General features: G+C 37.5%; 1 protein-coding gene across 1 annotated transcript in view; it reads right to left on the reverse strand.

Moving 5' to 3' along the window:
- LOC126562205 (ras guanine nucleotide exchange factor P-like) overlaps positions 1-14875 on the reverse strand; it is a 30838-nt gene extending 15963 nt beyond the window's left edge. Inside the window, exon 1 of the mRNA XM_050218648.1 lies at positions 14529-14875. Coding sequence (XP_050074605.1) covers positions 14529-14860 — 332 coding nt within the window. The 5' untranslated portion in view covers positions 14861-14875. The remainder of the gene's footprint in view (positions 1-14528) is intronic.
- Between the last annotated feature and the right edge of the window lie 780 nt (positions 14876-15655).

Consider the following 15655-nt stretch of genomic DNA (forward strand, 5'->3'; position numbering starts at 1 on the left):
TTCCGTTTGGTTCAGGGCAATGCAAATTTTTGACTTTCCGTTCGACAAACATCTATCATCGACTTTTAAACGTCTGAGTTTGCCAAACGGAAAGTCATAACACCAAAGTGACAATTATGTGACGTTTGAGAAGACGTTTGTGTCCCACAATCAGGCCTATAAAATCAATCTAGCGAGAATGCCTTTATTTAAGCCATATGGAAAACAAATAATACAGTAAAAATGAAAAGATCAACATTATTATTTATTATAAATAACGAAGTTATTTAGAAAAATGAAAAATTACTTCGGGAAAAAGAGATGCAAAACTGAATATTAGAATGACCTATTGCTTTGACCACAGAAATGAGTCTTCTTTAAAAATAGTGGGTAGGATTCGCTTAAAGGCTAACACATGTGAAGTGCTGAAAATGCAAAAGAATGATCAAAATGTCAAAAGATTCAATTTTGATAAAATGATTTTTTGATTTATGAACAAATTATTTAATTTATCAATTCACTCTATACTCTACATAATCAACTACACTTTTTATGGTTTTTGAAGAACAATACTCAATACTTCAAAAGCTACCGAGAAGAGTCTTAAATGATCCTCTTAAGACAGAGAAACACTGTGCTTCAGATATATCCTAAGATGCTTTAAACTCCTTCACATAGGTCATCTTAGAGCGCCAGACGCAAAATATCCTACAGAGAATGTTTGTAAGTCTAAGATATTGTTTTTGAATAAAAAATACTTCATGGACACTAGCCACGATACTTGAAGGATCTGTGGATGATCAATGGAATCAGTGGAACGTTTAGAACACGCGGAACGCGAAAAACACTTATTATCCAAGGCATCAAAGATTAAAATTCTGATTCTGAAATCTGAAATGATTTCAAATGCATAATAAGATGCCTAAGCATGTGATAAACGAATCCTCATCGTACATTTTAAATTGGATATCCAAGTGTAAGATGTGGGATTGTAGAAAAGTTTTAGTTACTCTGCACGATCATGCACGTATCTGCACGTATCGTCTTCATGAGGGTGACAGAAAAACAATAATATCTATTTTATATTTGAATGTGAGTTAATGAGAAAAAGAAATTGTAAACAATTATTTTAGGTTGTAATCCCTTGATGTGTTATTAATAAAAAAGCTAAACTAAAATTCATTGAATTCTACGACTCCCCAATATCAATAAATACCTCCACAAAACATTTCATTCCTTCCTCCTTCTACGCTTCACAAGGGGTCATACAATCGATGTATCAAATTAGTTGCTGTGGTCAATCAAATCAAATCTGGTCATCCGATCGGTGACACAATTATAGCTCACTGTGATAGCGCCCAACAGCATTACATGGAAAACGGTCGTAATGTCCCCATCTGCTGGTGGTGACAGTGGTAGCAAATAGATAGCGTTTTTTGATAACAGCAAAGGTAAAGGGTTTTATTTGTACTGGTCGCGTGTGAGAAGCTGATACGCGTTGACATTCCTATCAAACTTGTAACATAACTACATATGAGTTGGCCCCGGGAAGGGGCCGTTCAGTTGGGTGGTTTGTTGATCAAGAATGTGTGTAAATTGTGGGGGGCTTTGCACCCGATTTTATAGTAGAAAATAAACTACAAATAACAAAAAATAAATAAGGTTTTATAATTGAAGGTTTCTAGAATCAAGATCTAAAATATAAGGACTCAATCCTACAAAAAATTAGCAACTGTTTTTAAAAAAGCAAATTACATTAGCTATAAGATTACATACTTGCCATAGAAACAAGTGCCTAGCGAAAATGGATCTAACAAAAACGGATTACACAAGATTTATCCTTTTCTGCTTCAATGCCACCTCCAGATATGCCTCCAGAAATAAGTCCAACAAACTCTCCAACTCGTTACGATCGATGTTTGCGATTACGTTTGCGATACTTGGCTCAACAAACAAATCACATTTTCTGATTGCGTTTGTCACGCTCCGGTTAGGCCAGTTTTGTTGATATGAAGAAAATTTAAACCGAAACACATTAGCTAAATCTCGAAATCAGATTTCGCTGAAGTGTTGTGTGTCTCGCTTACTCTCCCCAAGGGGCACAATACACAAACATAACACATTGAATCCAATTACCATCGATACGACTCCCCCCAAAACGTCGCCCATCGATCTTCGACCCGCAGTTCCGCTGTCACCATTACCACACCGTATAAACCGTTCGCTTCTAGTGGAGAAAACAATTGTTGATTGGCAAATGAAATATAGAAAGCACAGCAAGAGACATGAGACGTCAAACGAGCAGCTCCCCATCCCAACCATAAACGATATGGCGTCTTGATGCCGAAATCCGAAACCGAACACGAACAACGAACCGACGACGAGAATTGCAACAATCATCTTATGTGCCTCCGTTGAATTGCTTTCCTACCCGCCACTTCTTGCCAAAGGATGTGAAGCTCGTGTTGGTGGAACGAGCATCCGACTGCTCCAGCACCATACACGCCTACGCACGTACATAAAGTGGTCCATTGGCTGTGTTTCGAAGCTGCCTAACTGGCTTCCGGAAGCTTACCCACCGGAACGTAATCAAGCATCAAAGCACACAATCACAATGCGCATGTATCCGTTTATTGCGCAATGATTTGTTGAACTGTTTGTTGGTTGAATCGCTGTGTTCGATTCCCAACTTCCCAGGAGAGCCATTTTTCCTTTGCTGCTTCGGCGATACGTGATGGTTTATAGTGATTTTTTGGTGTGTGTGGATTTGGTGAAATAGTACAGGCGGATGGATGATGGCAGATTGACTACATACATAAATTGTTGACATGACGTGTACAGACGAATGAGTCGAACACAACAATGATATATGAGCACCGCTGTAAGCCAGATTAAATCACATAAAACGAATCTTTTTGGATGTTGGTATCCATTTGCAAGTTGATAAAGGTGTTAAAGTTATTAATAATTTGAAACAAGCAATATTTGAAACAGTTAGTGGATTTCATGCCTTTGTTGTTGACTCTTTTTAAACTTATTATAATTATTCATTAATCAAAATTGCTAAATAATTTGTTTTAATAATTCAATTGTTAAATATACAGTGATGAACAAAAGAATAAGTCCACTCTGATATACACTTTTGAACTACTTCTTTTGTTACTTATTTTAGTTATATGTTTTTTTCTGGGTATTAAAACATAATTAGCAAATCTTAAAGACTAGAAATCATTTTAAAAAATATTAAAAATTGTTACAAACTATACAAGTTTTAAAATAATACAGCTGGTCGGTGTTAAAGTAACAGGTTGGCTGATAAGTCCCCGGTCTAACAAAGAAAAACACATTTTTTTGTCAAAATTCGTTTTTATTATTCAACATAGTTCCCTTCAAGAGCGATACAACGATTATAACGACCTTCCAATTTTTTGATACCATTTTGGTAGTACTCCTTCGGTTTTGCCTCAAAATAGGCCTCAGTTTCGGCGACCACCTCTTCATTGCAGCCAAATTTTTTCCCTGCGAGCATCCTTCTGAGGTCTGGAGAATACGGTGGGTGGGGAAGCAATTCGAAGCCCAATTCATGAATTTTTGCCATCGTTCTCAATGACTTGTGGCACGGTGCGTTGTCTTGGTGGAACAACACTTTTTTCTTCTTCGTTCTTTTTTCGTTCGTCAAGCAACCAAAAGTTGCTTGACAAAAGACGCTCTGTCTCACAAACTAATTGACATACAGACGTCAAATTTTGACACGAATCATTTGAAGGTTGGTGCTATATAAAAATGATATGCATTTAATACTAGCGGCGCCATCTATGTGTCAGACCGGGGACTTATCAGCCAACCTGTTATGGGTGCCCAAATTAACATAAAATATTGTATAATAAATTTATGTTCATTAAGCATATAAGTAAGCACTTCAAAATAAGCAATAAGGCCAGGCCGTTCTACCAGAATACAAAATAATAAATAAATCTTCTTCTTGGCGTAACGAACTCTAAGGTCACGCCAGCCATCAAATGGCTTACAGTCCTCACTACGGGGTCTTGATGGGGTTTGAACCCCGGTCCTGCAGTATGAAGACCGGCGCCATTGTCGCCTAAACCAATAAGTAAATAAAGGGTTTTAGTATGTCGAAAACATATAATTACGTTGTGAACGATAACTAATAATAATAATTATTATAAAACACTACAGCAGCGATTCTGGCAACACGGCCAGAATCTTTCACAGCCTTCGAGGTCGACAGAACGGGCGAGCTCGCTCTCTTTGCTCTCAACTCTCGTGCGGTACACTTCGTGAGGAATATTTTGCATTAATTAGGTTTCTTTTAGGTTAGGTTTAGGTTAGTTTAGATGTAAAACAATTTAGTTAATAAATAAATTGTAATTGGCGCTGTAGACAGTTGAGGAAGTGCTTAAATACAGTGGAAAAGATTTGGATTAATAATCCATTCTTAAGTGGTTCCCGCATTTTGCACCGGCAGCTAAAGGATTACATCCGTTGTTTGGTTCGAGGACCCCCCGGCACAACCTTAAACTATTACCACACGTAAGTAAAACTTTTTTTATATTAAGTTTTACGTTCGCTAAATTGACACTACCAGATAGGCCGATTTTAGCAAAAGTGCGTAGCAGTGTTTTTACTTTCACTGAGAGCACGTGGTGTGAGACCTTGTATCGAGTCACGCATCACACATACATCCAATCAACACTACCAGATAGGTTGATAGGACGTTGATACTGTTATCAAATTTGAGAGTTACTGCCAAGCGAGAGTGTAAAAGAGAAAGAGAATTTGGATCAACGCAGCACCTAGCGTTCGAATACAACTTTTTCATACAGATTCGGCTTCGGAGAGTTTAGTAAACGCAGATACAATGGAATCGCAAATTTTGGATCAACTCAAACAGTTAAGCACTGGCTTGTTGGCCATAAACGAAAGATTAAATGTGCAAGAACAAGCAATTAAGTTTACACAAGAACAAATAATTGTTCAAAGTGACATCAAAGAACACGTGGAATCTAAGACGGGTATCAAGGTAGAAGATTTATTTAAGATACCCGACCCGATAAAATCGCTACCAAAGTACGATGGTAATAAAAAACAATTATCAGCGTGGCTTGAAACAGCTGATAGTACTTTGAACCTATTTAAAGAGAGAGTAGACAGAGAACTTTACGATGTATACGTAACCGCAGTTTTAAACAAAATAGAAGGAAAGGCCAAGGACGTTCTTTGTGTTGCTGGCAATCCAAAAACTTTTGATGAAGTAAAGGAAATTTTGATCGACGCCATAGGCGATAGAAGAGAACTTTCCACCTTTAAATGCCAATTGTGGCAAAATACAATGACGGAAGGTATGACCATACATAAATATTATCAAAAATCTAAGGAAATAATTCAAAATATAAAATCTATTGCAAAACAAGATCAGGATTACAGGGATAGTTGGACAGCAATCAGTAAGTTTATAGATGAGGATGGATTAGCCGCTTTTATAGCTGGTTTGAAAAAACCATATTTCGGTTATGTGCAAGCAGCACGGCCAAAAGATATTGAGGATGCTTATAATTTCCTATGCAAAATTAAAGCACAAGAGTTTAATTCACATAAAATGAATGGTCAACCACCTATTAATCATAACCCATCTTATAGTAAAAATGAACAGAGTAAAACAAATTTTGGAAACTCCTCACGAATACGTTATACGAATGTGGATAAAAATGATAAACAATATCCTACGCCGATGGAAGTTGATTCTTCACAAAGAAGTAAATTCACTTCAAATAACAGAACTATCAATAACACCGAAATCACTGCATGTAAAGAGAACAATACAAATTTTCGTCTGGGCAATTCAACCGAAAACCCGACATGATCAATTCGTTAGACTTCTTGCCATACTTAATCGTGTATGATAGCTCCAAAGACAAATCAATACGTTTGTTGATTGACAGTGGAGCAAATAAAAACATACTTAAGCCAGGCATTATTTCAAATAACGAAATGTGTTGTAATGCGAACATTGAAAATATTTTTGGTAAACAAACAACTAATAAAAAAATTAAATGTAACCTATTAGGACCTACATTTAAGGAGCAAGTTTATTACATTTTTGATTTCCATAACTTTTTCGACGGCCTTATAGGATCAAAATTTATGGCTGAAACCGACACCATTATAAATTATGCTGCTAATACTATCACTATTCAGGGTGTTGAAACACAATTCCACAAATACTACACTGGAAAATATTTTTGTCATACTGTCACAGTTATAACTGATCGTTGTGGAGATTGGTTTGTCCCAACCTACCAGCGCCTAAGTAATGATACGCTAATTGAACCAGGTGTTTACTCATCACAAAATAATAGATCAACTATAAACGTATTAACAACAAGTAAAATTACTCCTGAAATCCCCAAATTAAATATAATTGTCAATAATTTTGAAATTCTGGCACCAATTCCAGCTGATTCTAATACTGTGCCAAACAAAGAATTAATTCAACAACTTATACGAACTGAGCATTTATCAGCTTATGAAAAGGAAAAATTAATTGAAACTCTTATTGACCATCATAACGTACTACTGAAGAACAACGAAAAACTTACTAGCACAACAATTATAAAACACAGAATTAACACAAAAGATAATGAGCCAGTATTTACTAAGAGCTATAGATATCCACACATCTTCAAACAAGACGTCGAAGATCAAATAAAAGAAATGCTGGAAGCAAATATTATAAAACCATCAAAAAGCCCTTACGCTTCTCCAATTTGGGTAGTGCCAAAACGAAAAGATGCATCTGGCTTACAAAAGGTTAGAGTAGTTATTGATTTCCGTAAATTGAACGAGAAAACGGTAGGTGATAAATATCCCATACCAGAAATTGAAGACATTTTGGATAGCCTCGGAAAATCAAGTTATTTCACTACGTTGGATCTGAAATCTGGATTCCACCAGATCGAAATGCATCCGGAAGATCAGGAAAAAACTGCATTTTCAACTAATCAAGGCCACTTTGAATTCACAAGAATGCCATTCGGGCTCAAAAATGCACCGGCCACTTTCCAACGGGCTATGAACAATATCTTATCAGAATACATCGGCAATATCTGTTACGTTTATCTTGATGATATCATAATTGTTGGGAATAATCTCGAAAATCATTTAGATAATCTTTCCAAAATACTGAAACGACTTTCTGACTTTAACCTGAAAATACAAGTAGATAAATGTGAATTTCTAAAACGCGAAACGGAATTTTTAGGACACGTAATTTCTCCTGAAGGTATAAAACCAAATCCAGACAAAGTTAAAAAGATTTTGGATTGGAAATTACCAGAAAACGAAAAACAAATAAGACAATTCCTAGGACTATCTGGCTATTACCGTCGTTTCATTAGAGATTATTCAAGAATCACTAAACCTTTCACAAAATATCTGAAAAAAGGACAAAAAGTAAACCCAAACGACGCAGAGTACGTTGAAGCATTTTCTAAATTGAAACAGATTATAGCATCTGATCAAGTATTAGCTTACCCTGACTTTACTATCCCCTTCATATTAACAACCGATGCTAGCGACTATGCAATCGGAGCGGTTCTCTCGCAAATCCAAAATAATGTAGAGCGTCCTATTGCGTTTGGAAGCAGAACACTCAACAAAGCAGAGGAAAATTATTCTACCATTGAAAAGGAGGCACTAGCAATCATTTGGGCTATCAGAAAATACAAGCCATATTTATTTGGTAGAGAATTTAAGCTTTATACTGATCATAAACCTCTCACGTTTATTAAAACATCTCTCAAAAATAATAGAATATTACATTGGAGATTAGAACTCGAAAACTTTCAATACACAGTAGATTACAAACAAGGCAAAGCAAATGTAGTAGCAGATGCGCTAAGTCGAAAAACTAATGATACGGCTGACATTAACATCCACGACACCACAAACTTAGAAACAACACACTCAGCAGACACTTCAGATAGCTTCTATATCAAATCAACCGAAAGACCTATAAATTATTATAAAAACCAAATTATTTTCCGAGTGTCACAATCAGAAAACGATATCGAAGAATTGCCGTTTAAAAACTATAAAAGAACAGTAGTCACTAGGCAATATTATAACGAAAAAATAATAGAACATACAATCAGAAAATATCACAATGGAAAACAGACAGCTATTTTAGCCCCAGAAGAAATATTAGGTTTGATACAAGAATCTTACAGAAAGTATTTCACTAGTAGCGGATATTTCATAATTACACACTTACAAGTAAAAGATGTACCGAGCGAGGAACAGCAAGACTCATTGATTACGAAAGAACACGAAAGAGCTCATAGAGGCGTGGCCGAAGTAGAAAATCAACTAAAAAGGGCATATTTCTTCCCGAAAATGTACAACAAGATCGCAGCAGCAGTTAGAACTTGCACAATTTGCAACACTCACAAGTACGATCGCAAACCCTACAATATCAAAATATCTCCTAGACCTGTAACAGATCGACCAATGGAACGCGTCCACATGGATATTTTCTCCATAAACTCGAATAGTTTTCTGTCATTAGTGGATGCATTTTCAAAATTCGCACAAATGGTCCCAATAGAATCCAAAAGCCTCATTGACGTCAAAAATGCGTTAGCGAAATATTTTAGTAATTTCGGAACACCGACAGAAATAATTACCGATCATGAAACTACGTTCCGATCTATTCAACTGAAACAATTCCTAAGCAACTTAGGCACGTCGCTTAAATACGCATCGTCTTCCGAGAGCAACGGACAAGTGGAAAAGACACATTCTACTGTAATAGAAATGTATAACACGAATAAGCACAAATTTCCCGATACGAACACGGTTAATATGATACCAATATGCATCGCGTTATACAACAATACGGTACATTCCTCGACAGGCTATACGCCAAATGAGATCGTGTTTAACCAATGCAATATAACGAATCCGGAAGAGATAAATAGGCAAGCACAGGACATTTTCAACAACGTCAAAGTAAATCTGAACAGATCACTTCAAGCACAGACCAGAAGTAATCATAAGAAAGAGGATCCTCCAATAATAAATGATGGGGAAGAGGTTTACGTTAAACCCAATATTCGAAAGAAGTTGGACCCACGTGCTATCAGAACAACTGCTCATAACATAAAAGACAGAACATTCGAAAACACACGAAAAGTCAAACGTCACAAAAATAAGATCAACAGAAGGAGAATTTCGTAAACTGTATAGACAAACTCGAAAACAATCATACGGCCGGGGACGACCTTCCTTTACCCCCGGGAGGAATTACGTTGTGAACGATAACTAATAATAATAATTATTATAAAACACTACAGCAGCGATTCTGGCAACACGGCCAGAATCTTTCACAGCCTTCGAGGTCGACAGAACGGGCGAGCTCGCTCTCTTTGCTCTCAACTCTCGTGCGGTACACTTCGTGAGGAATATTTTGCATTAATTAGGTTTCTTTTAGGTTAGGTTTAGGTTAGTTTAGATGTAAAACAATTTAGTTAATAAATAAATTGTAATTATATGATAAAATGTAAATCATAATCAATTTCTTCATTAGAGTTTTCTCAAAATCGTAAAAAAAATAAAAAATAATTTTACTACATACTCGAGATTATACACTTTATGTTGTATTAGCTAGTCTTATTCTACAATCCGTCACTGTAAATCACTCGCTAGGGTTTCAAATCCCATCCAGACCATTCCACCGAAAAGAGGACTGACTTTACTATCCAATTACTTGGTGTATCATTGAGTCTAATAAACCACTAGTTGGCAGGCATGTCCTCGTATAGTACTTTAAAACAAAAAGGAGAAGACTTGCCTTGCTTTGTTTCTTTTCTCGATTGAAAAGTTTTTTCGTTCGATAGCTCTTTCGGCTTTCTTATTTTGATTAAGTTACGCTACAAATATGTAACATAGAAATAGATCACCTGCTCTAAAAAATGCCACACACTTTATTGCTCTTGGCACGATAATAGTGCACACAAATCACACCTTTCATCTGCACGGGCAGGGGCACCGATAAGCAGCACCGCTACACTTCATCGTCAATTAGTGTCGCCACACACGTTCTTATCAAATAGACTCATTAATTAGCGTAACCTGTGCGGTGGAAAAACATGATGATGCATATCGGGCGTCCGTGTGGAAATAATAAGCCAATCAAACTATCTGCCAAACATGGCCGTGTTTGCTGCTAGTCAGTCGGGCTAAACAGTGTCGCACCGGTACCATCGCTGATTGACGTGTGCGCCACATAATCAGCGTGTGGGTAAGGAAATTAATTTGGAATTGTCATGTAAGTGATTGCTACTGTCTACTGCACGATGATTAATCTGTACGATACGATGCTACGGTTATCTAGCTGTTCGGTAATTAAACGACTCAACACAACAACATTCATGCTGCTGTAGATGCAACGGTTTCCGTGTGGTTTGGTGATAAAAGCAAATACACTAAACTCATACACAAACACATTCCGACGTCATACCAAAATGTTTCGTCAGAAATGTTCCACTCCTGTGTAAGTGCGCGTGATGATGATATCGTTATGATTGGGAACTCTGGCGAATAAAGAGATGAAGTAAACTCATCACAACACTCAACGAATCGTAACATTCCGATAGTAGTTTTCTAATCTTCTTAATTAAAAATCACAATCATCGAAATATGGCATTGAAAATAATTTAATACATCCATCAGGCTATCTGCTGATAACATCAAATAATGGAGCTCGTGATTTACACTTATCAGATGGTAAAATGGAATTGAATTAATTATTTCGTCTATGATTTTAGTATTTTATAAATTTTACAACTATGTACAAATGAAAGGTGATAAATCGAAGGACTTCTAGTTTAAGGGTTTCTATTGATGTTTTAAGTGGGAACCGCAATTTGTGATCAAGAACTACCTTCTTGAAAAATCGCTATGTCATACCCTATATGACACCTGGCACAACCTAAACCTCACCAACAAACTCCGTCCCATCAAGCACTGAACACCGCTTCAAGGGAAGATACCGAATCCAGTCACAATCAACGAGATCAACACTCCTACCTCCTAGAAAAATCTAGTCCTCCACTCTGCAGCTTCTGTGGTGTTGACATCACCGTCCGCCACATCCTCACGGATTGTCATGGATACACGAAACACCGAGCCACCTGGCAACTAGATACCGATTTCACGACAATTCTATCACCCGACAAGCTTCATCAGAACAACCTCATTAGATTTTTACACATCAGTAATTTATACAAAGAAATTTAGGCAATAGTTTAAACTTATCCGATACCATAAACCACATATTTAAGCCACATATACGATAGTTTTGTATGAGATTAAACCATATTTTTTTATACAGGTAGAGAGGCGAATGTAGTCTCTAAGACTCAAAGCCTCTATAAATTAACGTAAAAAACCCTACATATATAGCCATAACGTCGTTTAAAACGTGTTTGTTGTTGTCGATGGATCTCTCCTGCAATTATTGCATGGCGTTGTAGAATAATGCTCATAATACACCCTACACTACCCTAAATTAGTCCCAATAAATACTCAGACTGATTTTCTCTCGCCATTTGTATTAGTAGTGCTTTTGGATGTTTTATATTGTTTAATATTTTTATTGTATTCTGTGTGGTTTTAATATCCCTTAATAGTTGGTATTTCTAATAAAACTAAGTAATTCCTTATTAAAAGAGAGTAATTCCTTATTAAAATCCTAATTTTTTGTGAAATAATGTTTTGAACAACTCGTAATAAGTCGTAGATTTGGAGGTCTTATTGTTATTTGAGATTTTATCCAGTCACGGTGTAGCAACGAACATTAATGTATGTTTTCAATAAAAAGACGGTTTTGGATTTGATAACACTGTGTCCAAATGATCCTGCCCATTTTTCATTGGATTTTGTGTAATTTTTGCTATGCACAGACAACTATCAAAAAATAGTTTAATAAATACTGTAATAACTGTTGTCTTTGGGACGAATCTGGGGTTTTTAGAATCCCATTAAGCCAATTGGCCCTTCCACGCAACCGAGGTGGACTCAATCTTCACATTCCCGCCATTACCACAACAGCATTGCTGGTGAATCGGTACGTTGCTGAGCAGGGATGCCTAAAAATCAATGCTCAGCACATTGATTGTGCTGGGAATCCCCAGAATATAGGCTCCAATGAAACAACGTATCCGTGCCTTCGGTCGGCAATCCAGCAGCTCGCATACCATCCGTTACCTACTGTCGCAACTAAAAGTTTGAGGCAATTGATGATCGGCAGACTTCCAGACTCCAAAGTGGCTATGGAGTCACCTTCCACGGATTGGCGATGGATCTGGGAAATCGTCACAAGCTATAGGCCTTCATTAAACCAACGCTTGATGCTTTATTTGCTGGTGGGCAACAAGGTGCCACACGAACTACTGCTCGACAGGATGAATTGGGATCCTTCAGCCTGCTCATTCTGCTCCCAGGCAGAGACTCTGGAGCACAAGTTTGCCCTGTGCTCTAGGGTGTCTAGTGCTTGGAGCATACTGATGCAGGTTATGGAAGCCATTGTTCCAAACCACAACCTCAACTTCCCTTCGCTCCTCTTACCTATTTTAAGTCAATTTAGCATAAGTACGAGGATTCCCATCCTACGTTTGTTTGCAAATTACATCATTCAAATTGTTGGAAACAACAATGCTGTGATTGATGAAAATATCCTTAAATGTTCTTTGTAAAACCTCTACGTCATCCCTAAGTGTACCCCACATTTCTTTTTTAAACTAGTTTTTTTTAAGTTGTTTTAAATAAACCATGTTTTATAAAAAGAAAAACTAGGTCTAGTTTTATGACACTTTCTGAAGATGCGCAAAAAATCGACAACGGGGATATCTATCCTCGTTGTCGAATTTATGGACACCCGAAAATGTTGCATGGCTTTTTAAATGCTGCAAAATCTGACGAGACTTTAATGGCTGTTGGTTTTACTGTCCCAAATCTTGGATATTGGATCATTGATCTGTCCAAATTTTGAAAAAAATTGTGAACAAAATGAAAATTACTGTACAAAAATCGGTCCTCATGTCTGTTTATGTCAGGAAATCGTAGAGATGATCAACACTCGAAATAAACAATCGGCGCTTAGACTTCCCAAACTTCCCTTTTGGAACTCCCAAATCCCAATAGTTAAGTAGTCTAGACAATGTAGCAACTGTTCGGCAAAGCACTGCTGGAAGCTTGTGTATTTATGACTTTTTTGGCTGAGTTCTAAGCGAACTTCCTAAGTGTCATTCGGGGTAATGTGTTCGGGGAAAATTTTTTATATTGTTATAGATCATCATCATCCTGTTGGCCTGCTCTTTTAAAGAGCACGTCGTCGTGACATGGCCCGGTCAACAATAGATCTCCAGGAAACTCGATCTCTGGCTGCAGCTTTCCATCCATGTAGGCAACCGATCTCCGACAGGTCTCCCTTGACCTGATCCAGCCAACGAACACGCTGTGATGTTGTTATAGAATATAGAACATTATTGATTTAAATATTTGATGCATTGCAAGACAAGAGTGCATTTTTCCAATGTATGCGGACAATCCAATAAAAACTGTTTACAAAATTCATACGTTTACATTGAATTGCTATCGATATGACTCTCTTGATCGATAAGATTGATAAAAAGATAACTTTTGTCGGGCACCAATTGATTTTAATCAATATTTGCAAACGACATAATTATCATTTTCTTACTACTAATACTAATATCTACTGATTTGTTCAATAAAGATAAGGTTAAGTTCTTAATATTGATCATCGACCAAGACAACATAAGTAATAATATCCACTCACAAGCCACCAAAAGTTCATTAATTTGTGCTGAATTGTGACGTTTCACAATTCCGTCAACTCCCCCACTCAAGCAACTCATAAACCTTTGGCTTCCGGGACACCCGTAAAGTGCAGCCATTTTGTGCCAATCAGCTAACATTCCGACAGCATTCCAAGCTCATTATTTACTACCAGCGAAAAGCACTAATCACCAATTAGTGCCAACACAGTTAGCGTGCCTTTTTCCCTTATATTCCGCCCTGAGTTTTCTTTCCCTCAACCAAGCCTCCTGGTATACCCTTCTTCCCTTCATATCGGTGAACCTCATTTCTCACTCTCTTATGTATTTGCTGGGTCTCTTTCGCATTTTCTTCACGAGAGTGATTAGGGAAGGATACGAAAAAATTGTAATTACATTCTATAATAGAAATAACTTTTTAGCCTCCGTAAGTTGTCTTTTGGGACACCGTTTCCCGTTTGACTCATCAATTTTGTTACGGAACATTAGCCAGGCCAGGCTTGGCGGGGCGATTATGATTATGACAAGAATATGAAACAATCAAGAGGAGCACCTTTTGTTGTTAACGTTTTTGTTGGTTCTCATCCAATATTATAAAATATATAATGATGCTTTATTATAGCGAATTCTTGAAGTGCAAAATAAAACTTTGTTTCAAATTGATTATCCTACCTTGAGTGGCGATCATCGCTCGCATTAAACCCATCTCCCCCATTCAAATCCACCGTGCTCGCCTTGGAACGTATCGGTGACAGATCCGTCCCTGTACTGTTGGTGTTTTCATGCTCCTTACTGGCTAGCAGTGCTTCAATCCGGAAGGAATTGGCATTGCTACTGGTTTTGGTACTTCTGCACACTACATCAGATCCCGTCGCTACTTCCACGCTGGACACAGCATTATTAATCCCCTCGCCACTATCCACCAAACGTCCAGCTGGAGCGTCTGGCGTTTCCATGTCAGCCATATTGTATGGCTGCAATTGCTGTTGCTCAACGCTGCTCATCACGCTAAGCCACTGCGCCGTTTACTTTAATTTGTTCACCACAACTAACGGAAATGTTTTCCAAAGACAATCTTCCGTTTTATCAATAACACACTGTCTCTATCACAAATGCACAATCTGCTACGGATACGATCAATCGTTGTATGTAAAGGTTAGCATTTTCTGTACCACTGCACTGCTTGTACGAATGCACATGGATCACGTGGTTGAAATGCTTGACACGCGCAATATTAGATAGAATAGTATCAGCCAATACACAGCAACTGCAACTATCACTGCTCCGTTCGACGACGTATACACTGTTCGGTGGTTAAAATGAACTGAAGGGTAACATTAAACACGACCTACTATGAACTGGATGCTTGATGCGATCCGAAATCTACCCTAATATTGTAGATAGCTGGATGAGAAGGATAGATACGGACGAGAGGGTGCTTCTCGCTCTATCGACGTTATTAACACAATACCAACCGGTATCTTTGCCTTTTCCATATCGTGGTTCATTCGATGGGGTTGAAAACATGTTCATTCAATATGGCACCGTTGTGGCACACACACTCAGTAGGCGTGTCGTTTGGTACATTTACATAACGTACATGCGTAGCGGTTAGTTTCGATCCACAGGAGAAGAACGATCCAAAACACCTTATTTTCCGGCATTTACATGCATTAAGGAGAAATTTCACGATCAAATGTTGGATCGAGATGGTCTTATACACTTCCATCATGCATTCTGCTCGTTATTTCCCCTAATTTTACTCAGAAAACAACGATCTTTCATGAGGAAAATCAAGG

This window comes from Anopheles maculipalpis, chromosome 3RL, assembly GCF_943734695.1.
Source record: "Anopheles maculipalpis chromosome 3RL, idAnoMacuDA_375_x, whole genome shotgun sequence".
NCBI lineage: Eukaryota > Metazoa > Arthropoda > Insecta > Diptera > Culicidae > Anopheles > Anopheles maculipalpis.